This window comes from Saimiri boliviensis, chromosome 8 (assembly GCF_048565385.1).
Source record: "Saimiri boliviensis isolate mSaiBol1 chromosome 8, mSaiBol1.pri, whole genome shotgun sequence".
In the NCBI taxonomy this organism is placed as follows: domain Eukaryota; kingdom Metazoa; phylum Chordata; class Mammalia; order Primates; family Cebidae; genus Saimiri; species Saimiri boliviensis.
Window position 1 is genome coordinate 13,334,550 of NC_133456.1, and position 27,406 is coordinate 13,361,955.

At 59.1% G+C, this 27,406-nt stretch overlaps 1 protein-coding gene across 8 annotated transcripts in view; it reads left to right on the plus strand.

Annotated features, from left to right (window-relative positions):
- Positions 1–27,195, plus strand: part of PLXNB1 (plexin B1) — a 28,190-nt gene extending 995 nt beyond the window's left edge. For 4 of the 8 annotated variants that reach the window (XM_074403915.1, XM_074403911.1, XM_074403914.1 and 1 more), the window contains exons 2-38: positions 4,427–4,479; positions 5,154–6,266; positions 7,143–7,325; positions 7,602–7,730; positions 7,856–7,956; positions 8,266–8,398; positions 8,688–8,844; positions 9,102–9,210; positions 9,285–9,393; positions 9,810–10,490; positions 10,701–10,823; positions 11,026–11,148; positions 11,526–11,619; positions 11,712–11,890; positions 12,018–12,169; positions 13,638–13,743; positions 13,922–14,058; positions 14,329–14,505; positions 14,735–14,906; positions 15,042–15,284; positions 16,004–16,180; positions 16,256–16,404; positions 16,926–17,026; positions 17,125–17,342; positions 17,463–17,641; positions 17,778–17,844; positions 18,072–18,230; positions 19,406–19,574; positions 19,879–19,982; positions 20,057–20,141; positions 20,360–20,532; positions 20,705–20,865; positions 20,959–21,106; positions 23,956–24,020; positions 24,171–24,246; positions 25,257–25,331; positions 26,461–27,195. In XM_074403915.1, the coding sequence (XP_074260016.1) occupies positions 5,160–6,266; positions 7,143–7,325; positions 7,602–7,730; positions 7,856–7,956; positions 8,266–8,398; positions 8,688–8,844; positions 9,102–9,210; positions 9,285–9,393; positions 9,810–10,490; positions 10,701–10,823; positions 11,026–11,148; positions 11,526–11,619; positions 11,712–11,890; positions 12,018–12,169; positions 13,638–13,743; positions 13,922–14,058; positions 14,329–14,505; positions 14,735–14,906; positions 15,042–15,284; positions 16,004–16,180; positions 16,256–16,404; positions 16,926–17,026; positions 17,125–17,342; positions 17,463–17,641; positions 17,778–17,844; positions 18,072–18,230; positions 19,406–19,574; positions 19,879–19,982; positions 20,057–20,141; positions 20,360–20,532; positions 20,705–20,865; positions 20,959–21,106; positions 23,956–24,020; positions 24,171–24,246; positions 25,257–25,331; positions 26,461–26,565 (6,426 nt within the window). In that variant the 5' untranslated portion in view covers positions 4,427–4,479; positions 5,154–5,159 and the 3' untranslated portion in view covers positions 26,566–27,195. Of the gene's footprint in view, positions 1–182; positions 434–4,426; positions 4,480–5,153; positions 6,267–7,142; positions 7,326–7,601; positions 7,731–7,855; positions 7,957–8,265; positions 8,399–8,687; positions 8,845–9,101; positions 9,211–9,284; positions 9,394–9,809; positions 10,491–10,700; positions 10,824–11,025; positions 11,149–11,525; positions 11,620–11,711; positions 11,891–12,017; positions 12,170–13,637; positions 13,744–13,921; positions 14,059–14,328; positions 14,506–14,734; positions 14,907–15,041; positions 15,285–16,003; positions 16,181–16,255; positions 16,405–16,925; positions 17,027–17,124; positions 17,343–17,462; positions 17,642–17,777; positions 17,845–18,071; positions 18,231–19,405; positions 19,575–19,878; positions 19,983–20,056; positions 20,142–20,359; positions 20,533–20,704; positions 20,866–20,958; positions 21,107–23,955; positions 24,021–24,170; positions 24,247–24,328; positions 24,502–25,256; positions 25,332–26,460 lie in introns of those variants that run through there. The other 4 variants (XM_074403912.1, XM_003926296.4, XR_012518720.1 and 1 more) reach the window with 4 other exon arrangements.
- Positions 27,196–27,406: the final 211 nt, after the last annotated feature.

Consider the following 27,406-nt stretch of genomic DNA (forward strand, 5'->3'; position numbering starts at 1 on the left):
GTTGCCATGGCGACAGCCAGGGTGCAGTCTGCCCCCCGGCCTGCCCCGTGCGGGAGAGGTCGGGTCCCCAGCCCTCGGCCGACGCGGAGCTGGCGGGGCTGGAATGCGGGGTCCCGGGCGGCTCGGGGCCGCGCGCCCGGCTCGCCCGGCTGCTTCCGGCCTGGCCCGGGCGGCGGGCGGGGGGAGGGTGGCCCGGCGGGCGAGGGGGAAGGAGCGGAGCCGGGCCCGGCCGACGCGGCTTTGTCTCCTTTGTTCCCGGCGGTGGCAGCGCCGCGCGGGAGGGGCGGGCAGCGGGCGCAGTTTTCCGCCCCTCGGTCTCCGGGTAACAGCTGCGGCTCCACCAGACCCGGGGGGAAGCCGCTGCGCTCAGAGCCCGACCCGGAGCGGCCGGCGCCAGCCTTGGCGCGCACATCCCGCGGGGCCCGGCCAGGTGGTGAGTGCGGGACTCGGGGCCGGGGCGGCGAGGACCCGGGCTCCCGGGGTGGAAAGGGTCGGGGCCTCGATGCAGCCGGGCAGGGGCGGCCCGGGCGAGTGGTGGGCGGTTTCGGTCCTGAGAGTTGGGACCACACTCTCCGCGCGAAGGGAAACTCTGGCGGCTCCGCCTGGAACGCGATTGGGAGACTGAGGAGGTGGAGCTGCTCCTCCGCGCCCCCTCCTCGCCGCGCCGCCGCCGGGACCGGGCGGCCCCTTCCCCGCCCTCTCAGGGCCACAGATGGGGTCCTCGCCTCGGGGTTCGGGGGCTGGGGAGGGTCGAGGACGAGCCGAGTGGGGAGGTCGGGGCTTCCCCTTGGTAGGAACAGCCCTTCCTGGCTGCTCCCGGTGGGACTGACAAAGGCAGACCTCGAACCTCCCGGCCCCTAGAGGGGGGCCCTCCTCTACATACACACACACACACACACACACACACACACACACACACACATTCACACACACACATACACACATATTCACACACACACATTCACACACACATTCACACACATTCACACACACACATTCACACACACATTCACACACACATTCACACCCACACACACATTCAGTGGGTGATCCATGAGCGCCTTGGGTCATCGCAGATGCCTGGTAAATGGTGGATCTCCCCACCCCTCCTCAACACACAGAAAACAGGGCGGGCAGCGGACACCACTGCACTGTCAATGAGTAACTCACCTCTGTTGCACCCTGGGAGCTGAGCAGGAGGGCGAAACGGGGAGGCCGGTTTCCCACTGACTGGCAGGCAGAGCAAATGTGGGCTGTCCTACGGTCCCTCTGCAGGTGCGGAATGGCGGAGTTTGTGAGCCACTTTTGTCGGCGAGGACAGCTCCACAGGGGCCCAGGAGGTGCCTGCTCTGCAGACAGAAGTTGGGCAGCCTTGGGCTCGCTCAAAGGCTCAGAGCAGGGTGGGCCCGGAAGAGACTCCAGGCAGGCCTGGGCACAGGCGGAGTGAGGCTTTGGCCGTGAGCCTGAGCAGGGCCTCAGATGTTGGGAGTGGGCAGTAGATCCAGGCTGTGTAAGTTGCGGATGTGAGGTCTGGTTCTAGATCAGCCTTTTCAGTCTGTCCTGGACTGGTCATTAATAAAAGTGGAGCCAACGTCTTAACTTTGAGAGATCAAGTGGCTTAGAGGGGGTGTGGGCCCCCTATCTCCCCTACTTGTTGGGTTTCCTTGGCTGTGAAATCGAGGTTTGTTTGCCCTGCAGGGAGCATCTGCTCTGTGCTGATGTGTCTGCAAGTTGCTGGGGCCTCCACATCAGAGCCATACTCCCTTCCTTCAAGGAGCTTAAAGTCCAGAGTAGGAGGGTGGAACAGGGAGAAAAGTGACTCTGGTTGGCGTCACTAATGCCAGGCACACACTGCATCAGGTTTACAGTCAGAGCAATCTTGCCTCCCATTGTACAACTAGGAGATCTGAGGCTCGGAGAGCCTGAGGCAGAGCAGCCGTGTCTGTCAGCGTGCTGGGTAGGTGTGTGTCCATTCTGTCCACCACATGCAGTGCCTCTTCAGGAGCCTGGGAGGACAGGGGAGGCTCCCCAGAGAGATGATGTTTGGCATAGGAATTAATGGGACAGAGAGGGAGTGGGCATTCCAGGCAGCGAAAGAGCCTGTGCGGCCACTGGAGGAGCGGAAGCAGCCTACGGTTCAGGCAGGCAGGAACGAAGGGCATGTGTGGGGGAGCACTGGCATGGATGGGGGGGGAGGTGTGGACTAGAGGGGTGGGCCTGTATCCCTCCCGCTCTGGGGGAGGGGTGTACTCCAATTCTGCTCAAGGAAAGTCCTGAGAGGTTGCAAGTTGGGGGAGGCTAGATTGGAGGAGCTGGGAGCTGCTCAGTGGCCTGTGGCAGAGATGAAGTGAAATCTATAAGCCTGAAATGGAGGATAAAGAGTCACTGCTCTTCTTTCTCTCCTCCTTCTGCCACCCGTGGTATGTGGGGAGGAGCAAGTGGTGCTAGGTCCTGTTTCACAGGGGAACTGTGATTGTAGAAGCCTGGCTGCTGTCCCTGGAGTGGGTCAGCGGCTGACCTCCCATGTGGCCTGGCCAGGAGCTGTTCTGATCCCGCCCATTTCTTCTTCTTGTCTCCTCATCCAGTGTTTTATTATTATTATTTTTCATCTCCCAAGGCTCTGGCATCCATCAATTCAGTTTTGATTTCACGTTTGGGGAGCGGTTTTGTTGCTGCCCCTTGAGGGCTGGAGAACTTTGGCACGCAGTAGGCTCTGAGCAAATATTTATAAGCAAGTAGGAGTGAATATTGGTCTAACTATAGGACCCTGTGCCCAAGGCCCATCCCTGGCATGTGGTGGTAGGAGAATTGAACGGTAGCCCAGTGCAAGAGGTGGCCTCTGCCCATCCTCAGGTGGACTCTGTCTTCCCAGGAGAAGAAACTTTCTTTTCTCATCCCTTGGAAACTAGGTAGGGGGCTCCTGGGCAGCCTGGTCTTGCCATGGTCCTGGGATTCTGGCTGGGTTCAAGACTTTCCCTGCTGCCCCCTTCCTCCCGCCCCCTTGGGTGGCAAACAGAGACAGCCTTGTTCCTGCTCCCATAGAGCTGCCCTGTTTTCTGCACACTAAAAATGGAAACCCCCAAGCTATTTTGGGAGCAGTGCCCAGCCAGGCTGTGACCATGGCCCCCCTGCTCCCACCGGGCTGTGGCCACAGTGTCCCAGCTTCCACCAGGCTGCTGGACCCTCCCTGAGCCTTGTGGCCAGCCCTCTTCACTCCGGGGCAGCCTCAGGAGTACCCTGCTCTGGCCTCTGCTGGGATGAGCTGACTGGGAGAAGAAAGCACTTAGGATGTTTTGCACAGACAGCTTGGCAGCTGGGTGATGGGAGGGGCTGGGCAACGTGGCCTGGGCACAGGCAAGTAGGGGAAGTGTCTCCCAGTCTGAGATGCATTGTCTGTCCCTGCACTGCACCAACCTTGGTGCTCGTAGCTGGGGACCACTGGGGAAGGTGGTGTTGCCATAGTTTCTTGGTTCAGGGACTCAGGAGCCTCAGCTGGGGCCCAAGAAGGGGTCTGTGTGGAGAACAGGCATTCCAAGACTGGGGAGGTCCTCGGGGTGGGCCCGGGAACAGTCAGGTATGGCGCCTTCCTCCAGGACACACCCCACTTACCTCACATCTTGGGCCCTGGCACTGTTCTGAACTGCAGGAGAGGAAATGGCAAGTGATGGCCTGGCTTCTACAGCTCTCTAGTACATAGGGCTGGCACTAAGTACTCTCCAACGAGAGGAGTGTGCGTGAATGTGCGTGTGTAGGTCTAAATGTGAGTGGTGGTGCGAATGTCTCTGGTGGGTGAGTGTGACGTGTCTGTGTGAAGTGTGTGTGCGTGCAGTGTGTGTGTTTCTGTGTTGGGGGTTGTCTCTATATGGATGTGTCTTCATGTGGTGTCTGAACATGGGTGGCTGTGTCTGTGTGTGTCACTGTGCTGTGTGTATAGCTGGCATCTGCACGTGTGTGTGTGGGCATATGCATGCAGGGTGGGTGGTGTATATGCATCTTGCAGTTCGAGTGCGTGTCTGCCAAAGTGCTGGTGGCCATTTGGGCTGGGACAGCCCCTGGCAGTGTAGAGGGTGTGTGCCTGGGTGCCTTGACAGGGTGGAGTTTGAGCAGAGAGAGGGACCTCACAGGGAGAGGGCCATGCTGGGGGCCTGGCTGGGCCCTGCCAGCCACGGGGCTCCTTCCTAGCTGACCTTTCCCAGGCCCCTCGGGTGCCTGGCTCTGCTGCCCTCCCCCTCCTCGTGTGGGCTCTGAGGAGGCGTCCTCTGTGGAATGTGTTTGGTGGCTGGGGGCCAGGCTGGGCCCAGCTCCACTGGCAGGCTGGGCGGTGGGGAGGGGGTGCTTCTGTTCTGCCTCCCTGGTGGGGAGCCCAGGACTCCCACATGCCTGCAGCCCAGGCCCTGGCTTTACACTCTGCTTTCCCCCCTGCTAGGTGACTCCCACATGGGTCATGCTGTTGTCTCCTGATCCAGCCAGCCCTGCCAGGTGAGCCTGACCTTACACTGAGATATCTAGGAACAGCATGATTCCTACCTATTCTGAGGGCTCTGGGAGGTGGGGTGCAGCCCCTCAGGCCCCACTCCTGCCAGCTGGAGCCTCCCCCTACTGCCGCTGTCTTTCAGGCCTGTTGGTTCTGTGGTTATTACCCTTCTGGATTCCTGGCCTGAAAGGCCCTGCACCCAACTCTTGCCTTCCTCTAACATTCTGCTGGCTCAGGAGACCTCCCCCTCCTTCCTCCTTCTGCCCAGGAAACCCTCATCCATGTAGAGCTTCTCCTTTCTTTGGTCTGGGCCCCTCCTTCCCATCACCTTCTCTCCTGCCCCATCCAGACCCTGCTTCCTGGGCATGGCCCCTCTAGCCCCTCACCCTCTGATGTGGGGGGATGGTGTGTGGGGTGCAAGTCTCCTGAGAGAATAGCACTTGGGGAGAATGTCTCCTGTTGTCTAGGGAGAGTGTCTCCTGTTACTGACCTTGTTCTCGTGTGTGGTGCTGGGGTCATCCTGGACATAGTGCCCGTCTAAGAAACCTTGTCCTCCTCTGCTCGCCCTCTAGATTAGGAGGGGCATCTTGGTAATGCCACAGTCCTAGCCCTTACCAGTGGCTCCAGGGTGCTCTGGTGGTCATGTGAGCCCTACTCTCTCAACCTCTCTCCTTGTCAGGTGACCATGCCTGCCCTGGGCCCAGCTCTTCTCCAGGTGCTTTGGGCCGGGTGGGTCCTCACCCTCCAGCCTCATCCACCAGCTGCTTTCACTCCCAATGGCACGTATCTGCAGCACCTGGCAAGGGACCCCACGTCAGGCACCCTCTACCTGGGGGCCACCAACTTCCTGTTCCAGCTGAGCCCTGGGCTGCAGCTGGAGGCTACAGTGTCCACCGGCCCTGTGCTAGACAGCAGGGACTGCCTGCCACCTGTGATGCCTGATGAGTGCCCCCAGGCCCAGGCTACCAACAACCCGAACCAGCTGCTCCTGGTGAGCCCAGGGGCCCTGGTGGTGTGTGGGAGTGTACACCAGGGAGTCTGTGAGCAACGGCGCTTGGGGCAGCTCGGGCAGCTGCTGCTGCGGCCAGAGCGGCCTGGGGACACCCAGTATGTGGCTGCCAATGACCCTGCGGTCAGCACGGTGGGGCTGGTAGCCCAGGGCTTGACAGGGGAACCCCTCCTGTTTGTGGGGCGAGGATATACCAGCAGGGGTGTGGGGGGTGGCATTCCACCCATCACGACCCGGGCCCTGTCGCCGCCGGACCCCCAAGCCGCCTTCTCCTATGAGGAGACAGCCAAGCTGGCAGTGGGCCGCCTCTCTGAGTACAGCCACCACTTCGTGAGTGCCTTTGCGCGCGGGGCCAGCGCCTACTTCCTGTTCCTGCGGCGGGACCTGCAGGCTCAGTCTAGAGCCTTTCGTGCCTATGTGTCTCGAGTGTGCCTCCGGGACCAGCACTACTACTCCTATGTGGAGTTGCCTCTGGCCTGCCAGGGTGGCCGCTACGGGCTGATCCAGGCTGCAGCTGTGGCCACGTCCAAGGAGGTGGCGCATGGGGAGGTGCTCTTTGCAGCCTTCTCCTCAGCCGCACCTCCCACCGTGGGCCGGCCCCCATCGGCGGCTGCTGGGGCATCTGGAGCCTCTGCCCTCTGTGCATTCCCCCTGGATGAGGTGGACCGGCTTGCTAATCGCACACGAGATGCCTGCTACACCCGGGAGGGCCGTGCTGAGAATGAGACTGAGGTGGCTTACATCGAGTATGATGTCAATTCTGACTGTGCACAGCTGCCAGTGGTGAGTTCCAGTACTGCCTCACCTTTCCCCCTCTCTGAGGCTCCTGGCCAAGCATTTGCAGCCAAGGTGCTGCCCAGAGAGTCTAAGGGCAGCTGGTGGTAGCAGGAGGATGATGAGGTCAGCAGATGTTAAGTGCTTCCTGTGTTGCCTGGGCAGTGGAAGGTACCTTACCTCAAGCCTGGCCTGCGGGTGGCAGAGAGCAGTGCCCAGATGGGCTTGGACCAGGATGCTGGAGGAGTGGTACTTGTGTCAGTGGACTGAGAGAGTGTTTGGGGTTCTTGTGTAGGGGCAGGGACCTAGAATGGTGGAATGAGGCCTTTGGTTCTTGAGCAGGAGAGGGAGGTGAGGTCGGGATTGATGAGCTGTAGCCTCAGGATGGATAAAAAAGGGAAGAAGCTGCATGCAGGGGGTGAGTCCGTGAGAGGCAGGAGAGGGCCCAGCTGAGTGGACTTGGAGCTGGAAAGCAGGCTGTGAGAGGCTTTGGAGAAGTGGTCTAGTAGCCTGACCACATAAACTGGTGGCAGTGCTCCCAGGCCAGGGATGGGAGAAGGTGGGGCCACAGGCAACGGTGGGGATCAAAAGAGGGGAAGGAGCCACTGCAAAGTGTCTAAGGACTGGAGCAGTGCTGGAGATCAGTCCACTGTGATAGGACTAAGTATGTCCCTGGGGGGATGTTGTTCAGGGAAGGTTTCTCAGGGAGGGCCTAGAGAGACTGGGGGCAGGGATGAAGTTGTCCCAGGAGGGCCAGCAGAGAAAACACAGTTGTTTAGGGAGAGCTACCAGAGTGGCTAGGGGAGGGAATGAGGTTGTCTAGGGAGGATGGGGCCGAGGAGGTTATCCAGGGAGGGCCTTCCTGATGCTTCTTGCTGCCTATAGGACACCCTGGATGCTTATCCCTGTGGCTCAGACCACACGCCCAGCCCCATGGCCAGCCGGGTCCCGCTGGAAGCCACACCAATTCTGGAGTGGCCAGGGATTCAGCTAACAGCTGTGGCAGTCACCATGGAAGATGGACACAACATCGCCTTCCTGGGTGATAGTCAGGGGCAGCTGCACAGGGTGAGCCCACAGGAAGTACTAGCCCCTGCTCTAGAGTCTGGAGGGAACAGGTTGCTAGGGACCCAGCCTGGTTTAAGCTATCCCTGTGACCCCTGGGCCAGGAGAGATGACCCAAGCTCCTCTTCCTAGGGCTGGGTGGTGTTTCCCTGTGACTTTCCTCCATCCTGCCCAGGAAGAAATTCTATCTGTAAATTACTTTGACTGGGTGGAGGAGGGGAGGGCTTTGGGCCTCTGGCCATGGACTTGGGTCCCAGACCCTGTGGTCTCTGATCCCAGGTCTACTTGGGCCCAGGGAGCGATGGCCACCCATACTCCACACAGAGCATCCAGCAAGGGTCTGCCGTGAGCAGAGACCTCACCTTTGATGGGACCTTTGAGCACCTCTATGTCATGACCCAGAGCACAGTGAGTGCCAGGCACAACCCGAGGCATAGCTGCTGGGCAGGGCCTCTGGGTGGGGCCCGGGATCCACTTGTGGGTGAGCCACTGGTGTTTGGATTGCTGGCTTCAGATCGTCTTTGTTGTCACAGCTTCTGAAGGTTCCCGTGGCCTCCTGTGCTCAGCACCTGGACTGTACGTCTTGCCTTGCTTACAGGGACCCATACTGTGGGTGGTGCATACTCCTTGGCAGGTCAGTGTTCCACCGACTCCTGACCCCATCCCAGCCCCAGCCTCAAGCCCACAGTGCTCCCACATAATTGTCCTCTCCAGAATTCCTGACCCTTGGCCCTTGACTCTCAACGCCTGATCCCCAGACACCCTGATTCCCCACCCTCATCCTCTGCAGTGGGCATTAGTGCCCTGCCAGGGCAGACACAGGAGCCTGTATCATGCCCACTCTAGGGTCCTGCCCAGGTCTTTCAGATTGTAGGAGTTCCTACCCTCTGAACTCCCAGTGGCCTGTGAGGGTCACAGATAGACACTGGTCATTCTCGCTCAGGTGCAGTCGCCGTTCTGAGTGCTCGAGGGGCCAGGGCCCAGAGCAGTGGCTGTGGAGCTTCCAGCCTGAGCTGGGCTGCCTGCGAGTGGCTGCCATGAGTCCTGCCAACATCAGCCGAGAGGAAAGGAGGGAGGTGAATGATCAGATAGGCAGGGCCCTGGTGGGGAGGGCTCTGGACGTCAAGGTCTGGGTAGAGATCTTGGATTCTGGTGTCAGACATGCCGGATACCACATGGCCTCACACAAGTTACTTCTTTTAGGAGCTCAGTTTCCCCATCTGTTTCTAACTCAGGCCAGAGGGTGTGTGGGGAGGCCTGAGGGCTGTTGACTGCTGGTGCCTGCCCACATTGAGTGCTCCATAAATGTGAGCCCTGGCCTGCTGCCCACTAGCCCCGACAGTGTGTCCCTGACTCTCTTAACAGGTTTTCCTATCAGTGCCAGACTTGCCACCCCTGTGGCCAGGGGAGTCGTATTCCTGCCACTTTGGGGAACATCAGAGTCCTGCCCTGCTGACTGGTTCTGGTGTGATGTGCCCTTCCCCAGACCCTAGTGAGGCCCCAGTGCTGCCAAGAGGAGCCGGTGGGTGAGAGAATGGGCCAGCCCCTTCTCCAGGGGATTCGGTGGGGTTAACGTGTGAATCCAGGCAAAGAGCCATGAATGGATGCCTTTCTCTGAGTCCTCCCACTCCCCAACCACCTGAAGCCTCCATTCTGTGCCCTTGGACTGTGTTCCCTCGCCCTGGGTTCTCTTCGCCATTTGGGGGCTCAGGATGTCGGCCCTGGGTCTGAGCGCACCTCTTAGCTGCTCAGCCCTGGCCCTCTCTCCCCCTTCTGCAGACCATGTCTCGGTGAGCGTGGAGCTTAGGTTTGGCACCGTTGTGATCGCCAAAACTTCCCTCTCCTTCTATGACTGTGTGGCGGTCACTGAGCTCCATCCGTCTGCGCAGTGAGTTCCTCACCCTGTCCCCAGGCCTGGGCTGCCCCGTGGCGACCTCTGCCCCATGGCTGTGCTCTGTGCAGGTGCCAGGCCTGCGTGAGCAGCCGCTGGGGGTGTAACTGGTGCGTTTGGCAGCACCTGTGCACACACAAGGCCTTGTGTGACTCCGGGCCCATGGTGGCAAGCCGTCAGGTGAGTGTGACTCTGGGCCGGGCCATCTGGGGGTTGGGGGTCCAGTGTGAGAGTTTTTCTCATGGCTCGGGGCCTGTCTGCCTATGTGAGGCTCTGTCCTGAGCACTGGGGCTGCTGTGTGTGATGGACTCCCTGGAGCACGGCTGCCGATACATCCTGCCTGTTTTGGGAGAGGGCGTTTGTGGCTGAGAGGCAGGGGACGTCTGGCCTTCATGCCCACCATGGCACAGACACCCCTGGAGCCTTTTCCCGCAGTGTTCTCCTGTGGAGAATTAATGGGCTGTTTTTTATTTTTCTTTTCCTTGGTCTCCTTTCCTCTTAACATACCCTGTGCCTGCCTGCCTTCCTGCCTGCCTTCCTGCCCCGCGCCTGCCTGCTGAGTGGCCCTTCCTGTCTTCCTCTGCCTCCCCCTTCAGAGCCCGCTTGTCTCCCCAGCCCATCCTGCAAGAGATGGACCCAGCCCCTCCCCACCCACAGCCCCTAAAGCCCTGGCCACCCCTGCTCCTGACCCCCTTCCTGTGGAGCCTGGGGCACCCTCCACTGCCACGGCTTCGGACATCTCACCTGGGCCCAGTCCTTCCGCGCTCAGCCACTGGGGGCTGTGGACAGATCCCGGCCCCATACCTTCCCCCACCTCCACAGAGTCACCTCTCCATGAGGAGCCCTCCCCTTCCAGCCCCTCGAATGGGCCTGGAACTGCTCTCCCTGCCCCCACTGACTTCAGACCCACAGACATACCTGAGGACCTCTCGGCCTCCCCGCTGTCACCCTCAGAGGCAGCAGCAGTGCCCCCTGCAGATCCTGGCCCCAAGGCCCTTCCTCCCACAGTGCCCTTGGACCCACCCCCTGCCACTGTTCCTGCCACCACTTTCCCAGGGGCCATGGGCTCCGTGAAGCCCGCCCTGGACTGGCTCACGAGAGAAGGCGGCGAGCTGCCGGAGGCGGACGAGTGGACGGGGGGTGACGCACCCGCCTTCTCCACTTCCACCCTCCTCTCAGGTGATGGAGACTCAGCAGAGCTTGAGGGCCCTCCCGCCCCCCTCATCCTCCCGTCCAGCCTCGACTACCAGTATGACACCCCCGGGCTCTGGGAGCTGGTGAGGCCCAGCCCAGGAAGGAGGCCTCAGGGGAGGGGATGTGGGGAAGACGCCACCCCTAGCTTGTCTGGTGATTCTGCACTGGGAGGGAGTGAGGGGCAGCGTGGGGTCTGCAGCCCCACACCTGCCTTGCCCCTGGAACCCGGTAAGGCAGAGGGCTGAGCTGGGCAGGGTGGGCTCCATAGACTGCCTTGCCCTTGGTGCCTGCAGGAAGAGGTGACCTCGGGGGCAAGCTCCTGCCCCTGTGTGGAGAGTGTTCAGGGCTCCACTTTGATGCCGGTCCATGTGGAGCGGGAAATCCGGCTGCTAGGCAGGAACCTGCACCATTTTCAGGTCAGTGTGTCCTGCCTGCCACTGTCCTTGCAGACTCCTTGGCTGTTGACAAACTCTGTACAAGCCCTGGGGATCAGGAAGAGGGCAGAGTCCAGGGCCCAACCCCACCCAGAGGCTGTGCTGGGGGATCTGTTGGGGGAGCTGCAGGACTCCCTGGGCCCAGCTCCTGAAGCTGCCCAACAGCTGTGTTCTCTGCCTTCAGGACAGCTCAGGAGACAATGAGTGTGTGATGGAGCTGGAGGGCCTCGAGGTGGTGGTTGAGGCCCGGGTCGAGTGTGAGCCGCCTCCAGATACCCAGTGCCATGTCACCTGCCAGCAGCACCAGGTGCAGACCACGAGCGCCTGGGTGGGCGTGGGTGCACTGCACTGGCCACAGCCTGGCTGCCAACCATAGCTGGCTGCACCGCATTTTCCAGGCCCACGCTCTGACCCTGTGGCCCTGAGGGAGTCTCCGCACCCATTTCTGACTTCTGACCACGTGCATCAGCTGGGAGTCCTTGCATCCCAGCTCTGATCTCTAACTTGAGACGCCATGGGGTCCGCATACTCCAGTTCTGCCTCTGCCTTCCAACCTGTGGCCCCATGGGGTCTCTCTGACCCTATGCTCCTAACTAGTTGTTTTAGTCCTTTCTCTGACTGTCCCCTTCCCAGGCCTGATGCTTCCCCCAGTGCTTGGCTCTGACCCCACTCCCATTTCTCCAGTTCAGCTATGAGGCTCTGCAGCCGGAGCTCCGTGTGGGGCTGTTTCTGCGTCGGGCCGGCCGTCTGCGTGTGGACAGTGCTGAGGGGCTGCATGGTGAGCCACCTGCGGGCTGCCCGACTGCCAGACTGCGGTGGTAGCAGGGTCCTCCCAGGCCTGCCTCTCATGTGCATCTCTGCCACCCCCAGTGGTACTGTATGACTGTTCCGTGGGACATGGAGACTGCAGCCGCTGCCAAACCGCCATGCCCCAGTATGGCTGTGTGTGGTGTGAGGGGGAGCGTCCACGTTGTGTGACCCGGGAGGCCTGTGGTGAGGCTGAGGCTGAGGCTGTGGCCACCCAGTGCCCAGCGCCCCTCATCCACTCGGTTTGTTGAAAAGCTGGCCATCCCTTCCTCACTGCTGCTGTTGGAGGGAGGGTGTGGGGGCCCAAAGGTAGGAAGTTGGGCTGCCTTTCCAGGTGAGTAGAAGTGAGCAGTCCTTGTCCCGGAGCAGGTGGAGCCACTGACTGGGCCTGTAGACGGAGGCACGCGTGTCACCATCAGGGGCTCCAACCTGGGCCAGCATGTGCAGGATGTGCTGGGCATGGTCACGGTGGCTGGAGTGCCCTGTGCTGTGGACACCCAAGAGTATGAGGTCTCCAGCAGGTGAGCTGGCTGCACCCAGCAAGGAGCATAGCATTCCCTGGGACCTTTGTGGTTGGCTTTGCTACTCAGGGCTTCCCACCCACCACTCATCCACCCGCCCTCTCCCCGTTCCTTGATTCTGGCCACAATGCCGGAGTGCTGGGATTGCCACTGAAGCCCCTGAGCACCCACCAGACCTGTAGGTTCTTGGCATGGGCTGCTAGGGAATCCTTCCTGGGCCTGTCACTGCCCAGAGCTGACTGGTGGCTCTGCTTCCCTGGTCTTCTGAGGGACTGTGGATATATTAATAGCTGTGGCAGCATGGCCCTCAGATCAGACAGATATGCTCTGGGGCTGGCCTTCTCGCCAGCTCCCTCTTCTTCCCCAGGTATTGCCCTGGGCCACCAGGCTCCTCAGAAGGGTAAACTTAGGGCACACCTGCCAAGGGCCAGGCTCCACTGTCACCTCTGGGGACCCCTGCTGCCTTCCTGGGGCTCACTGCTCACCGAGATTCTGGGTTGTGATAACCTGGCCAGTGGTTGCAGGCCCCAAAGTTGCACGTGCGGGACACTCCTAAGGAGGTGCTCGCAAGCAGCAGGCCCAAACCTGGCTATCAGGGAAACCTGCAGACCCTGCCCCAAACCGGGTCAAACAGACCAGATCCCAACTCCTCTCAGACATCTGGATTCAGGAGGCCCACAGTGGGGCCCCAAATCTGTGTTCGAAACAAGGAACCACTCCGCTAGAGCGTGGAGTTTCCGTTCAATGTGTCGTGACCGAGAGCTTAAGGTGACTCTCTAGACCGTTAATGCTCCAAAACCATAAGGCTAAAGTGATTTATGGAGCAATTAGCATATATTCTGTCTGGAGCCTCCTCTGCGTGGCTCACATGTCACTTGTCTTTCTAGTGGTTGCAACAACTGTGACAATGCCACTGAGTTGAGCTGCTGCAGGCTTAACATTCTGGAAGTTAATTTGCCCAAGCTTCTGTTTTCTGGCTAAGAACCAGCATTTTCTTAGACAGTTCACTTTCCCTTCACGTGTATTCCTCTATCCAACTAGAGGCTTTCAGGGACTCTTTTTCCTGAATAAATCAAGTTTCTACCATGCTTTGAGTGGGTACTGGGAATGTGACATGGCAGAGGACATGGGCAGCTGGCTGTGCCCACTCACTAGCTCAGCAGCTCGCCCCACAACCAGGCTGACAGGGCCCCTTTGTAAATTTGTGCCACAGATAAGTTATTCCTTGTTGGGGGCCTCTGGTGTTGAACTTAAATGATCAAAACTACAAATATTAATTCTCAGATACCAAGGCCTTTTGATGTGTCATAAAGAATTCCCTTCAAAGTGAGAGAGGGTCTCTGTTATTCTTGTGGAGGATGGGGAGGGGAAGATCACCTGACAGTGGGGCAGGGAGAGGGGCTGCCAGGTAAGCTTGGGGGGGCCCTCGGTGCAGCCTGGCACCCCATAGCCTGCCCTGTGCCCACAGCCTCGTGTGCATCACCGGGGCCAGTGGGGAGGAGGTGGTCGGTGCCGCAGCGGTGGAGGTGCCAGGAAGAGGACGTGGCTTCTCAGAGCACGAATTTGCCTACCAGGTACCTGACTGCTGAGCTACCCCCAGCTGCCAGTGGACCACCCCCTCTGGTGGTTCCTCTCAACCTATCTGGCTATGCCTTGGTGGGGTTCCCAGCCCTGGGCCATCCTGTCTCTCAGGTGGTCCCCGCCTCCCTGTTTCTGGTCTGATGCTCATCTCTCTCCCTGCCCTTCCCACAGGACCCAAAGGTTCATTCCATCTTCCCGGCCCGCGGTCCCAGAGCTGGTGGCACCTGTCTCACCCTGAATGGCTCCAAGCTCCTGACTGGGCGGCTGGAGGACATCCGAGTGGTGGTTGGAGACCAGCCTTGTCACTTGTGAGGGCCACTTCCTCTTCCTGCAAAGATCCATGTGCTCCAGGGGGAAGATGGAGGGGGCTGGGATGCTGGGGAGAGCAGAAAGGGGAAAGGGCCAGTCTGCTCCTTCTGAGAGTGGCCAGACCCACCCTAGCTGGCTGTCGTGGGAGTGCACCTGCAGGGACACCTGGTGGAGACTGCGGTCAGCGCTAGAGGGAGGACAGCTGGGGCCTGAGTGGTCTGAGATTCCCCTGCCTGCACCCCTCCATTCATTCCCACCTCCCCTCCCAGGGTGTCGGAACAGCAGTCAGAACAGCTTCGATGTGAGACCAGCCCATACCCTGCGCCTGCTACGCTCCCTGTGGCTGTGTGGTTTGGGGCTACGGAGCGGAGGCTTCAACGTGGCCAGTTCAAGTACACCTCCAACCCCAACATCACCTCTGCTGGCCCCACCAAGAGCTTCCTCAGGTGCTGGGTCAAGGGCGTGGCTACATGGCAGGTGGCAGGGAGATCTTTGCAGCTCTACTCTGTGGGGGTTTGTAGGGCTTTATGTTGGGGTGCTGAGAATCCCATGCTGCTGGTAGGGGCGAGGGGTCGTGTGGTTTGGGGCCAGGGCTGAGCTGACCTAGCTAGGGCTGGGCTGTGCTTTAAAAGGTCCAGGTCACGTAAGCCATCAGTGGCTCATGGTCTGTTTCAGTGGAGGGCGTGAGATACGGGTCCATGGCCAGAATCTGGATGTGGTGCAGACGCCAAGAATTCGAGTGACCGTTGTCTCAAGAATGCTGCAGCCCAGCCAGGGGCTTGGACGGAGGCGCCGCTTGGTTCCAGAAACGGCATGTTCCCTGGGACCCTCCTGCAGTGGCCAGCATGTACGACACCTTTGGGTACCTCCACGCTCACCCCTCACCCGACACCACACCCCGGGGACAGCCAGAGCAGGTGCCAGAGGAGGCTGTTCCCATCCTTGCTTGGCCCCCTCATCAACCTGCCTGTCTTCCTTCCAGTTTGAGGAGCTGTGCCACGTCAACTCCTCCCAGCTCATCACGTGCCGCACACCCGCCCTCCCAGGCCTGCCAGAGGACCCCTGGGTCCGGGTGGAGTTTATCCTTGACAACCTGGTCTTTGACTTTGCAACACTGAACCCCACACCTTTTTCCTATGAAGCCGACCCCACCCTGCTGCCACTCAACCCCGAGGACCCCACTATGCCGTTCCGGCACAAGCCTGGAAGTGTGTTCTCCGTGGAGGTACTGCTTCTACTTGGACCTGGCAGGGCCCCGAGACCTTTCCCTTGGCTGGATAGCACCGCTGTGTGTGGCAGAGGCCGAGACAGCAGAGCAGGGGCTGGTGGATGGACATGGCTCCTCGTCCTTGCTGTGGCGGGGCAGAAGGGGCTGGCGGTGGGTTACTTAGCTTAGCATCTAGCATGGCCTTGACTGCTTGGCTGATGTCCGGGGTCCTGATGCGTTCCATGGCAGACTCTGGAATGACTGCCTTCATATGTTCGGCCTGTACAGTAGCTGGGTGGTGTGGTCCACGCAGGCCACTGGGCTGACACCCTGTTGGCAGCCTGGCTCACATGGATGTGTGCTAGGCACATGTCTTGGGCATACGCAGTGGGCAGCAGATGGGCATGCGGGCAGACCACAGGTACATACACCATCATTACCTACCTGGTGAGCCATCAGACACAGAGTGGGGGCTCCGGCTTTGTTAGGTAACTGGGCAGGATTTGGGAGACAGCTTTATGTTCTCCAGATTTTTCATTCTGGAGAGGAAGGTTAGGGAAGGGCAGAGAAGGGTGATGAGGATCGGTGTGGAGGACACCATGTGATTGGCCTGCACACAGGGGAAGGGTGCTGAGAGGCTGTCGGCTCAGCCCTGCTGCTGGGAGTGGGTCTCAGGCTCCTTCCCACATGTGGGGAGGACAGGATCTGAGTGACTGGTCGGTGACCCTCTGTTCCAGGGGGAGAACCTGGACCTTGCAATGTCCAAGGAGGAGGTGGTGGCCATGATAGGGGACGGCCCCTGTGTGGTGAAGACGCTGACCCGGCACCACCTGTACTGTGAGCCCCCAATGGAGCAGCCCCTGCCACGGCACCATGCCCTCCGAGAGGCGCCTGACGCTTTGCCTGAGTTCACGGTCAGCGGGCAGGTCCCTGGCCGGGCGGGCATTGACCTGGGCTGAACCCTCGCTCACAGGTGGCTCCTGACACAGGTGCAGATGGGGAACCTGCGCTTCTCCCTGGGTCACGTGCAGTATGACGGCGAGAGCCCTGGGGCTTTTCCTGTGGCAGCCCAGGTGGGCTTGGGGGTGGGCACCTCTCTTCTGGCTCTGGGTGTCATCATCATTGTCCTCATGTACAGGTGGGTGCAGCCAGATGTGGCTGGGCTGGGGCAGGTCATGGGATCTGGCTGGACTGGGAAGGGACAGACTGGGCTAGAAGTCAGCAAACTTTGTCTGTAAATGGCTAGAGAGTAAATATTTTAGGCTTTGCAGGCCAAGTGGTCTTTGCTCAACAGCTCAACTTTGCTGCTGTGGCACACAAGCACCTGGGGCGATGTGTAAACACACGAACGTGGCTGCATTCTAACAAACCTTTGTTTATTAAAAGAGGTTGTGGGACAGATTCCGCCTGGTTGTGGTTCGCTGATCTCTAGGCCAAACTGCTAGGCTAGACAGGGCATGGGTGTGTGTGGCTTGCTTGGGAGGGGACAGGCTGAATTGTACCAGGCTAGGCTTCGGCTTGGCTGACATGGCTGGGTCGGACTGTGCTGGATATAGCCAGAGTATGCCTGGGGCTAGGTCAGGCAGGGCTGGGCCAGTACAACCCAGTGAGGGTCTTGGCCTCATCCGGCTGTCCCCTCCTGACCCTGGTGCTGAGCAGGAGGAAGAGCAAGCAGGCCCTGAGGGACTATAAGAAGGTTCAGATCCAGCTGGAGAATCTGGAGAGCAGCGTGCGTGACCGCTGCAAGAAGGAATTCACAGGTGCGGCTGGGAGAATGGGCCCTGCTCTCCAGACTCTGTCCAAACCTGCTCCCATTGCATGGGATTGGTGCCCAAATCTGGCCTCTTCTGCTTAACAGACCTCATGACTGAGATGACCGATCTCACCAGTGACCTTCTGGGCAGTGGCATCCCCTTTCTTGACTACAAGGTGTATGCGGAGAGGATCTTCTTCCCTGGGCACCGCGAGTCACCCCTGCGCCGGGACCTGGGTGTGCCTGAGAGCAGACGGCCCACCGTGGAGCAAGGCCTGGGGCAGCTCTCCAACCTGCTCAACAGCAAGCTCTTCCTCACCAAGGTGCCCCCACCTGCACCTTCCTGGTCCGCCCCTGGCCCTGCCCCTTCTCCAGGGCATGGTTTCCAAGGCCACCTCTCTGTCCCCCTAACCCCATTCTCGCATTCCTCTCTTTGAGTGCAGTTCATCCACACACTGGAGAGCCAGCGCACCTTCTCGGCTCGGGACCGCGCCTACGTGGCATCTCTGCTCACTGTGGCGCTGCATGGGAAACTTGAGTACTTCACCGACATCCTCCGCACCCTACTCAGTGACCTGGTTGCCCAGTATGTGGCCAAGAACCCCAAGCTGATGCTGCGCAGGTTTGTGTGGCTGCTGGGGCTGGGTGGGCCCTGGACGGCTGGAGCTGGGATAGGGCCTCGGACTGGGGGTCTGCAGGATAGAGAGTCCCACAGTCTCTCCTGCTGACCCTGGCACTTCCCTTTCCTGTCATCTCAGGACAGAGACCGTGGTGGAGAAGCTGCTCACCAACTGGATGTCCATCTGCCTCTACACCTTTGTGAGGGTGAGGGGCAGTGGTGAACAGGGCTCCCATCCACGGAGGGTCAGGCCCTCCAGACCTCTAAGCCCTCAACCACCATGCAGCGTGGACACTTGTGCCAGAGCAGAGACTCCTGCTTAGCCTGTCCTCAGTCCTCTTAAGTCCATGTCCTGTCCCGTTCCCTGGTGTGCATCATGTCCCATAACCTCTGCCACCTGCTGGGGGGCCCCTAACTGCCTGCACTCCTCTAGGACTCTGTAGGGGAGCCCCTGTACATGCTCTTCCGAGGGATTAAGCATCAAGTGGACAAGGGGCCAGTGGACAGTGTGACTGGCAAGGCCAAATACACCCTGAATGACAACCGCCTGCTCAGAGAGGACGTGGAGTACCGTCCCCTGGTGAGGGTGTGGGTGGGTATGTGTGTGTGGAGTACTGTCTCCTGGTGAGGGTGTGTGTGTGTGTGTGTGTGTGTGTGTGTGTGGAGTACCGTCTCCTGGTGAGGGGGTGTGTGTGTGTGTGGAGTACCATCCCTTGGTGAGGGTGTGGGTGGGTGTGTGTGTGGAGTACCGTCCCCTGGTGAGGGTGTGGATGTGTGTGTGTGTGTGGAGTACCGTCCCCTGGTGAGGGTGTGGGTGGGTGTGTGTGTGGAGTACCGTCCCCTGGTGAGGGTGTGGGTGGGTGTGTGTGTGGAGTACCGTCCCCTGGTGAGGGTGTGGGTGTGTGTGTGTGTGGAGTACCGTTCCCTGGTGAGGGTGTGGTTGTGTGTGTGTGTGTGGAGTAGTGTCCCCTGTTTAGGGTGTGCGTGTGTGTGGCCTGCAGTATGAGTCTGAGATGAGGGTGAGGGTTGAGGGTGTGTGGGTATGTGGGGTCTGAACACCAGCTTCTGATGTGGGTACCTGGATGGAAAACTGGGCTGACCTCTGGCTGGCTGCTGGAGAGAGCCCGTCAGACTAGCTTAGCAGGATAGCAGCTCAGGGTAGACCTTGATGATAAGGGCTCTGGGTGCCCCAGGCTAGGGATGAAACCCAGGTAGCCACAACCAGGGTTTGGGAGGAGCCAGCCCTGCCCTGGACATGGGCTGGAGCTGTGCCAGGGCCTGACCCTGTCTGCCTGGCCCTACCAGCGATGCGGCCTTGCCCACCACGCCAGCCCCACTCTGGCAAGCACTTCTCTCCAGGTTCGCTTTCCCCTTAGTTATGCACGAGGATTCCTATGGGAAACCCACATTCAGGCCTGCTGGGCCCCTCCTCTGTCAGATGGGTGGGAATATTTGCTCATGCAGGCTTCCCAAAGCTCCTACAGCCTAACCCATTCAGCCACGACCCTGGGGACTGGTGCTCACTCATTTTCTTCTGCCATTTACCCCATAGTCATTTATAAGTGCACTGTGCTAGGTGCTGGGGTCACAATGGGGAGGAAGCTGCTGTGCCTGGGGAAGGCAGGCAGGTAAAGAGATGACAGTTAGGGAATGTGTGGTGTGTGGGGGTTGGAGACAGCGGCTCCCATGAGTTGTCTCGCCCTCAGCCTGTGTCTTGGTCATCCTGAGTGTTCATGAATCCTGACGGCTTCTGTGTGTCCTGCATAGACCTTGAATGCACTATTGGCTGTGGGACCTGGGGCAGGAGAGGCCCAGGGCGTGCCCGTGAAGGTCCTGGACTGTGACACCATCTCCCAGGCCAAGGAGAAGATGCTGGACCAGCTTTATAAAGGAGTGCCTCTCACCCAGCGGCCAGACCCTCGCACCCTGGATGTTGGTAAGGGCATGGAGGGCCCCTGCGGACCTGAGCCAAGTGTTGGGCCCGGGATTGCCTTGCTCTGCAGGGACAGCTCATCACTCAGGGTGGGTAGGACGCTGGGAGGCAGGCAGAAGCCGGCTCTGGAGCATCTTTGTTGGACAGCCTCTCACCTGGGGAGGGGTCCCTGCTCTTGGTCTTTGGAGAGGTTGAGTAAGGCTGCCCCATGTTGGAGGGACTGGTGTTCTTATGGAGGAAGAGATGGGCTTCACTGTGGGAAGGGTATCCTGCCAACCTTGCACCCAGTCTTGCCTTGTCCTTGCAGAGTGGCGGTCTGGGGTAGCCGGGCACCTCATTCTTTCTGACGAGGATGTCACTTCTGAGGTCCAGGGTCTGTGGAGGCGCCTGAACACGCTGCAACATTACAAGGTGGGAGGGGTGGGAGCTGGAGGAGGAGCTTGTGGGGAGGGGCTGGTGGAGGGATCACCAGCTGTGCTCAGCAGGTCCCAGATGGAGCAACTGTGGCCCTTGTTCCCTGCCTCACCAAGCATGTGCTTCGGGAAAACCAGGATTATGTCCCTGGAGAGCGTGAGTACCGCCCCCATCATAGCCCTCTGCCCCTGCTGTACCCAGCCCTGAGTCATGGGGAAGGTCCTTTGGGCCTCAGGGCAGGCTTGTGCCTATTTCCTTTTTGCCCAGGGAAGCCCTCAACCAGGTGCCCCCACCCCTGGGAGAGCTGGCAAGATCCAGGGGGCCTGGGGAGGTGACACCTGGGGAGGGGTGACAGCTGTGGGCTATTGCCACAGGGACCCCAATGCTGGAGGATGTAGATGAGGGGGGCATCCGGCCCTGGCACCTGGTGAAGCCAAGTGATGAACCAGAGCCGCCCAGGCCTCGGAGGGGCAGCCTTCGGGGTGGGGAGCGTGAGCGTGCCAAGGCCATCCCTGAGATCTACCTGACCCGCCTGCTGTCCATGAAGGTGGGATGGGGGCTGCCAAGGTGGTGGGTCCTGGGCTGAGGGGGAGCAGGGCCACTCATGGGATTTGGGGGTGGTGTGGGGCTCGTGCAGGCACAGTGCCGGGGGTGTCTGGGTCTGGGCTGCTGCTGAGGCCCCCTTGCTGATGGCACCTCCCTGCTTCCCCTTCCCGCAGGGCACCCTGCAGAAGTTCGTGGATGACCTGTTCCAGGTGATCCTCAGCACCAGCCGACCTGTGCCCCTCGCTGTTAAGTACTTCTTCGACTTGCTGGACGAGCAGGCCCAGCAGCATGGCATCTCAGACCAGGACACCATCCACATCTGGAAGACCAACAGGTGGGGGGGAGCCGGGTGGGCTTGAGGTGTGTGTGTGGGTCTTCTCTTCTGCCTCCCCAGCACACTCATTGGCCATGCTTGCCCTACCCACAGCTTGCCTCTGAGATTCTGGATCAATATAATAAAAAACCCACAGTTTGTGTTCGACGTGCAGACATCTGATAACATGGATGCGGTACTCCTTGTCATTGCACAGACCTTCATGGATGCCTGCACCCTGGCCGACCACAAGCTGGGCCGGGTGAGTGAATTTAGGATGGACGCGGAGGGGGATGGGTGAGGGTGGACAGTGCTGTGTGTGCACTCAGATTCCAGGCTTTTCTGAGAATTTCAAGGAGAGGTTAAGGGGGAGACATCTGACATCCCCAGGTCAAGGCTTCATCCCAGGGGCTCCCTGGAAGGTGGCAATGCCTTAGTCTTAAGGGATGAGCAAGAGGAGGGGGCATTGTGTGCCAACTCACAGGTGAAGTTGTGGGCAGCAAGTGCAGCCTGGTGTGGCTGGCGGTGGCAGGATCACTCCTGGGGCAGTAGGAGCCACAGAATGTCTGGGAACGGGGAATGGTGTAGCCAGACCTGAGAGTTTGGTGGAACATTGTGGCTGCTGTGCATGGATGAGCTGAGTGAGGGAGGCCCGAGAGGGCACTGTGCTGTCTTCCTGACAAGCAGTGGCTGGGTTCAAGCTGAGCAGGAGGGTGCAGGGCAGGCAGAAGCTGAAGGTCGGTGTGGGGGATGAGGAAGAAGAAGGGGTCACATATCCCTGGGCCTCTGGCTATGGTAAGCTTAGACTTGGAGGAGGTGAGTCTGGTGTTTGTGGGGTTTCCAGGTACAGACATGAATTATTCAATCCTGGAGCAGCTCCTGGCTTCTGGATTGGTTTGATTTCTTAGGGTGCTGGAGGTGTCTACCTGCCAGTGGGGAAGTAGGGAAGAAAGTCCAGGGGTGTCATGGTTTGAGGGACGTGTGAGGAGGAACATGCAAGGAGGGGAGCTGAGAAGCACAGGAGACTGAGTGGTCTGAGCCATCCAGGAGCACAGAGTTTGGGAGTCTGTTGTCACAGCAGTCAAGGCCGAGAGTCCCCTGACATATGAGTTCCCCAGGGTGTCTGCCCAGGCGCTCAGCAGGTGACTCTGCAGGTCCGTGAGTGGGGCTCTGCTTAGCCTAGACCCCCAGGTCTCAGTTGGCTTGGGACCTCTTGAGAGGTACATCCCTACCCCTCTGGGAAAAATCAAAATTAGCTGGGTACGGTGGCTCACGCCTAGAATCCCAGCACTTTGGGAGGCTGTGGTGGGCAGACCACCTGAGGAGCTCAGGAGTTTGAGATCAGTCTGGGCCACATGGCAAAACCTCATCTCTACAAAAAATACGAAAATTAGCCAGGAGTGGTGGTGTGCACCTGTGGTCCCTGGTCCCAGCTACTTGGGAGGCTGAGGTGGGAGGATGGCTTGAGCCTGGGAAGTTGAAGCTGCAGTGAGCCATGAATGTGCCATTCACTGCACTTCAGACTGGGTAACAGTGCGCGACCCTGTCTCAAAACAAAAACAGTTCTGTCCAAAATGGAAGGACTGTCTTTTGGGAGCCATTTTTGTTCCACATGCTGTCATCATTATGCCTATAATGAGCTAAGAACCAAAGTGCCACACCAGGACCTGGAGGGCCACTTCCAGGCTGGACCGTATGTGGTGGCTGGAACTTGCCAGATCTTCCCAGTACCTCCCTTTCCCAGTAGAACAGCAAATGGCTTCTGGGTAGCTCACGAGTAGTCTGAATCAGGAGTGCCAAGGGGTGCCCCCATGGGGGAGTTGTCGAAAAGGCACGAATGCCGACTCAGGTCATTGGAGGAACTGGTCTTGGGTCCCTGTTCACGGGGGACAGTGTTACCTCGAGATATTTCTCACCTTCTCAGCAGCTCTAGGATGAGTAGAGGTCCTAAGAATAGAAGTATGCTGCCCAGCTGGGCAGATCACCTGAGGTTAGGAGTTTGAGACCAGTTTGACCAATATGATGAAACCTTGTCTCTATTAAAAATACAGATATTAGCCGGGCGTGGTGGTGAGCGCCTGTAGTCCCATTTACTCAGGAGGCTGAGACAGGAGAATTGCTTGAACCTAGGAGGTGGAGATTGCAGTGAGCCGAGATCGTACCACTGCATTCTGACCTGGGCAACAGAGCAAGACTCCGTCTCAAAAAAAAGAAGTATGCTGCCCAGAGCCCATGGTTGCTGGGACTTGAACCCAGTTCCGTGGTAGAGGCTGTGTCTGGGTGTGTTAAAGTGGTGGGAACTGACCGGACAGACCTGCTTCAAACCTGAGCTCAGCCACCGGGGAGGGAGGTGGTCTGCCTGCTGCATCTTCCCAGTGCTGTGCCTCTCTTGATGGCACAGGTGTCCCCTCCACCCATCTCACTCCCGTACTTTAGGTAATGTTCTGGGTCTCAGTTTGCTGATTTTTTTTTTTTTTTTTTTTTTTTTTTTAGACGGAGTTTCGCTCTTGTTACCCAGGCTGGAGTGCAATGGCGCGATCTCGGCTCACCGCAGCCTCCGCCTCCTGGGTTCAGGCAATTCTCCTGCCTCAGCCTCCTGAGTAGCTGGGATTACAGGCACACGCCATCATGCCCAGCTAATTTTTTGTATTTTTAGTAGAGGCGGGGTTTCACCATGTTGACCAGGATGGTCTCGATCTCTTCACCTCGTGATCCACCCACCTCGGCCTCCCAAAGTGCAGGGATTACAGGCGTGAGTTACCGCGCCCAGCCAAGTTTGCTGATTTTTAAAATAATGATCCCGGGAGTGAACCTTATGCTTCCTGCCCTGCGTACTCGCCTTTTGCTGGATCTAAACGGAGGCATGTGGAACTGAGAAATGATTTCCGATGACGAGAGACTGGACACTGGCAGAGGGGAGGGAGCAGAGGAGGCTCCTGTGGATGGAAGTAGGCTAGGGTGACCACCTGTCCTGGTTTTCTGGGACTCACGGGCTTTCTCATTTTCCGAACTGAAGCAGTGCTGGGAAACCCAGGACACTTGGTCACCCGAACAGGGGCCCTCATCCTTCTTTCCTTCCTTCCTCTTTTGCTGTCCTCCTGCTGTGTCCAGGACTCGCCGATCAACAAACTTCTGTATGCGCGGGACATCCCCCGGTACAAGCGGATGGTAGAAAGGTACTGGAGGGTGAGATGGGTAGAGGTTGGAGGGTGAGATGGGTAGAGGTTGGAGGGTGTGTGCACCTGAGGCCCAGAGGGTGGGCTTTGGTAGGGTCGGGGAAGTGGGCTTGTTTACCCAGGAGCTGCTGTGCCTTGGCTCTCTGGCAGGTACTATGCAGACATCAGACAGACTGTCCCAGCCAGCGACCAAGAGATGAACTCTGTCCTGGCTGAGCTGTCCTGGGTAAGGCCTCCCTCTGCTTCTTGGATTGGGCATAGGCCTCCCACCACAGTGGTCCTGCCCCCTTCACACTGCCCCTTTGCAGGGAAGCCCTTGGGAGCCTCAGCAGCCCTGTGAGCTGGTTGGGGCAGGACAAATAAGTGCAGAATGTTCCAACTGCCACTGAAAGACCAGGGTCCCCACCATCTCATCACAGAGCAAGCAGGGGTCTTGTCCCGGCAGCTGCCATGTACCCTGACTCAGCCAGGCGCTTGCAAGGTAGCTGGGATTTGGCCCCAGGCCTGCCTGGGTCTGCCTGCATGTGTTTTCCCACTGCTGTGCCTCCCTTGGTGGTACAGGTATCCCCTCTACCCCTCCCACTCCTAAAACAGCCCTAAAGTGTAACTCCAGGGAGTTTATGAGGAATGTTTCTGAAATGATGACGATGACAACCGCAATACTCATAGCAGCTGTGCTTTTGGGGTGTTGTGTGTGAAGCCCTTCATGGGGTGCTTTGGTTGTCTTACTTGATCCTCACAAGAACTCCACAAGTTAGGTGACACCAACTCCATCGACCAGGTGAGGAAGTTGAGGCTTGGAGATGGCCCCATGGAGGGGCCTGAGAGTGACCTCAGGAAATGCTTGAGTTAGACCAGAGCAGAATTCATGCCAGGCTGTCAGCCTGCAAGCAGCATCTGTGCCACTTGGCTCTGAAGTCACCTGGTGGCAGAGAGCCTGGCTAGAACCTTGAGGGGGCGAGAGTGGAAACCCCAGGCCTTGCTGAAGCAAGTAGACCTGGGCTGTCTTCCCACTAAGGAGGCCCCCTTGCCCTGCCCTGTTGTGTCCCCAGCTGGGAATGCCTGGCCCGGGGTCCCTGGGCCTTGGAGGGGACCCTGCTTCCCACTGCCAGCCTCATCCCTTTCTCTACCTCTGAGTTCCCCTTCTCCCCCAACCCGTCCCTGGGGTCCTGGGCCACCTCCTGTGGCTGGCTGCAACCTTCATCTCTCTGACCTCTCATCTGGCCTCTTCCCTAGAACTACTCTGGAGACCTTGGGGCGCGAGTGGCCCTGCATGAACTCTACAAGTACATCAACAAGTACTACGACCAGGTGGGCAGGCCCTGGGCCCCCAACCGGGAGGCTGACCCAAGGCCTCCCAGGAGGCTTGAGTTAGACCAGAGCAGAATCATGCTCTGGCCCTGTGACTCACGGTGGGGGCCTTGGTCTCCACCAGGGACAGCATAGCGGGGGGCTGGGCCTCTTGTGGTTTGGGAAGTGTTCTCCTGGTATTGGCTGTGCTCTCACCCATCCCACCACTCCCCATTCCAGTTCCCCAGCAGGGTGGCAAGGCACAGTGCTGATGGTTGTAGGGGCTGAGGGGTCTACCAAGGGCCTGGAGATGGTGTGTGTCTGCTGAGTTGGCAGCATGTTGGGCACAGCCAACATGCAGGTGCAGGCCCGGCTTGGCTGCATGAGCTGCCAAGAGGAAAGTCCAGGCACAGGACCAGGGCTGTGAGGGTGCCATGGAGCTGCTGAAGCTTTTTGGAGGATCCCTGGGCTGGGCCTGAAGATCTGAGCACCTGTCAGTGAACCTACTGGGTGCCTGTTGGAATAGTACACTTAGATGTTTGTGTGGCACCAGTAACATGGCTGTTGCTGCTCAGAGATGAGGAACCCGCCTCATGGCCCACAGCCTTCCTGGGCATGTGTGGGCCATGGCATGGGGCGTAGGGGAGGCAGGGTGTAATGCAGGCATGTCCCTTTGTGGAGACATGGTGGGCAAGGGCTCTTTTCCCAAGTGCTGCTGCCCTTCCAGTTCCTACCGGTTCCATTTGTGGCAGCCCCCAATTTGTGATTCGTGTTTGATCAGTATCTCTTTTCCCACCACATGTGTCTAGTCATTCTTGGTTCTCTGTCCCTCGTCAGGCACCAGGCAGACAGGAACTTGGGAAATACTGTTGCTTGGCGGGTGGGTGAGCCAGGATGGCTACAGCAGGGCTTCTGAGGGGCTCGGTACAGAGTAAAGTCCTTCATTTCCTACCTTATTAATCCTGAAACCCCATGTGGCTTTGATGTTATTACCCCTCCCGCCGATGAGGCCCTGAGGTCACAGAAAGTGCATGATGCGACTACCTGGGTTTTTTGGCCTCCTGCCTGACTCGTGCTACAGCGTCTTAGGAGGCCTATTTAATTTTGCAGCCAGAGAAGTCTCCCCTGATGGCATCTGTCTCTGTTTCAGATCATCACTGCCCTGGAGGAGGATGGTACGGCCCAGAAGATGCAGCTGGGCTATCGGCTCCAGCAGATCGCAGCTGCTGTGGAAAACAAGGTCACAGATCTATAGGGACTCAGGAGCTACGACCTGCTATTGCCTCAGCCCGGCTGGGGCAGCCCTGGAAGCTTGTGGGAGAGGCCACCCTCTTAGGTGCCTGTAGTGACTGACAAGCAGAGTTAGTGGAAGGTGACTCCCCGTCTCCTGGTGGCTCTGGCCTCAGGCCTGTGGGACCCACCTCCCAAGCCTGGGGCCTCAAGGCTCATGGGGTGGTACCCAGCCTGGTCCCCAAACCCAGTGACCCTGTGAGACCGGTCTGCAGGGAGTTGGGGACTAAGGGCTTCCAGAGAGTGGCCAGAAGAGCCTCCAGGCCCCTAGAGAGACTGTACTGTTTCTGAACACTGGCCTTGGCCCCACTGGGATTCAGAGGGGAAGGAGGAGAGCCCCACACTTCCTGTCTGCCTCCTCCACCATCCCTGACCTCAGTTGAGCTGCCTCTGGCTTTGTTGCTGCTGCCACATTCTAGGTCTAAGAGATGAACACCTCTCCTAGGCCACTGCAGACAGACCCCTCAGCAGGGCTGGCTGCCACAGGCTGCCCTGCCTTCACAGGTAGCCATGGTGAGGGCCATCTGCTGCAGGGGGGTCTTGGGGAGAGTGGTGGCGCCATTGACCCAGCTCTTAATTAAAGGCTAAAACACTGCGCAGAATCTGATGTGTGAGCCTGACCCAGCCCCTTACTACTAGGAGGGTGGCAGCTATGCCTGGCAGGTAGTAGGGGGAGGTGGTATCTGCACCCTGGGGGAGTCTCATGGTCTCCTCATCATACCCCAGACTACAGGACTGGCTGAGGCTCTCCTTGACTCCTGAGCAGGGCCCGGTGGGGGTCACAGCTTCTGTGAAGGAAGTAAGAG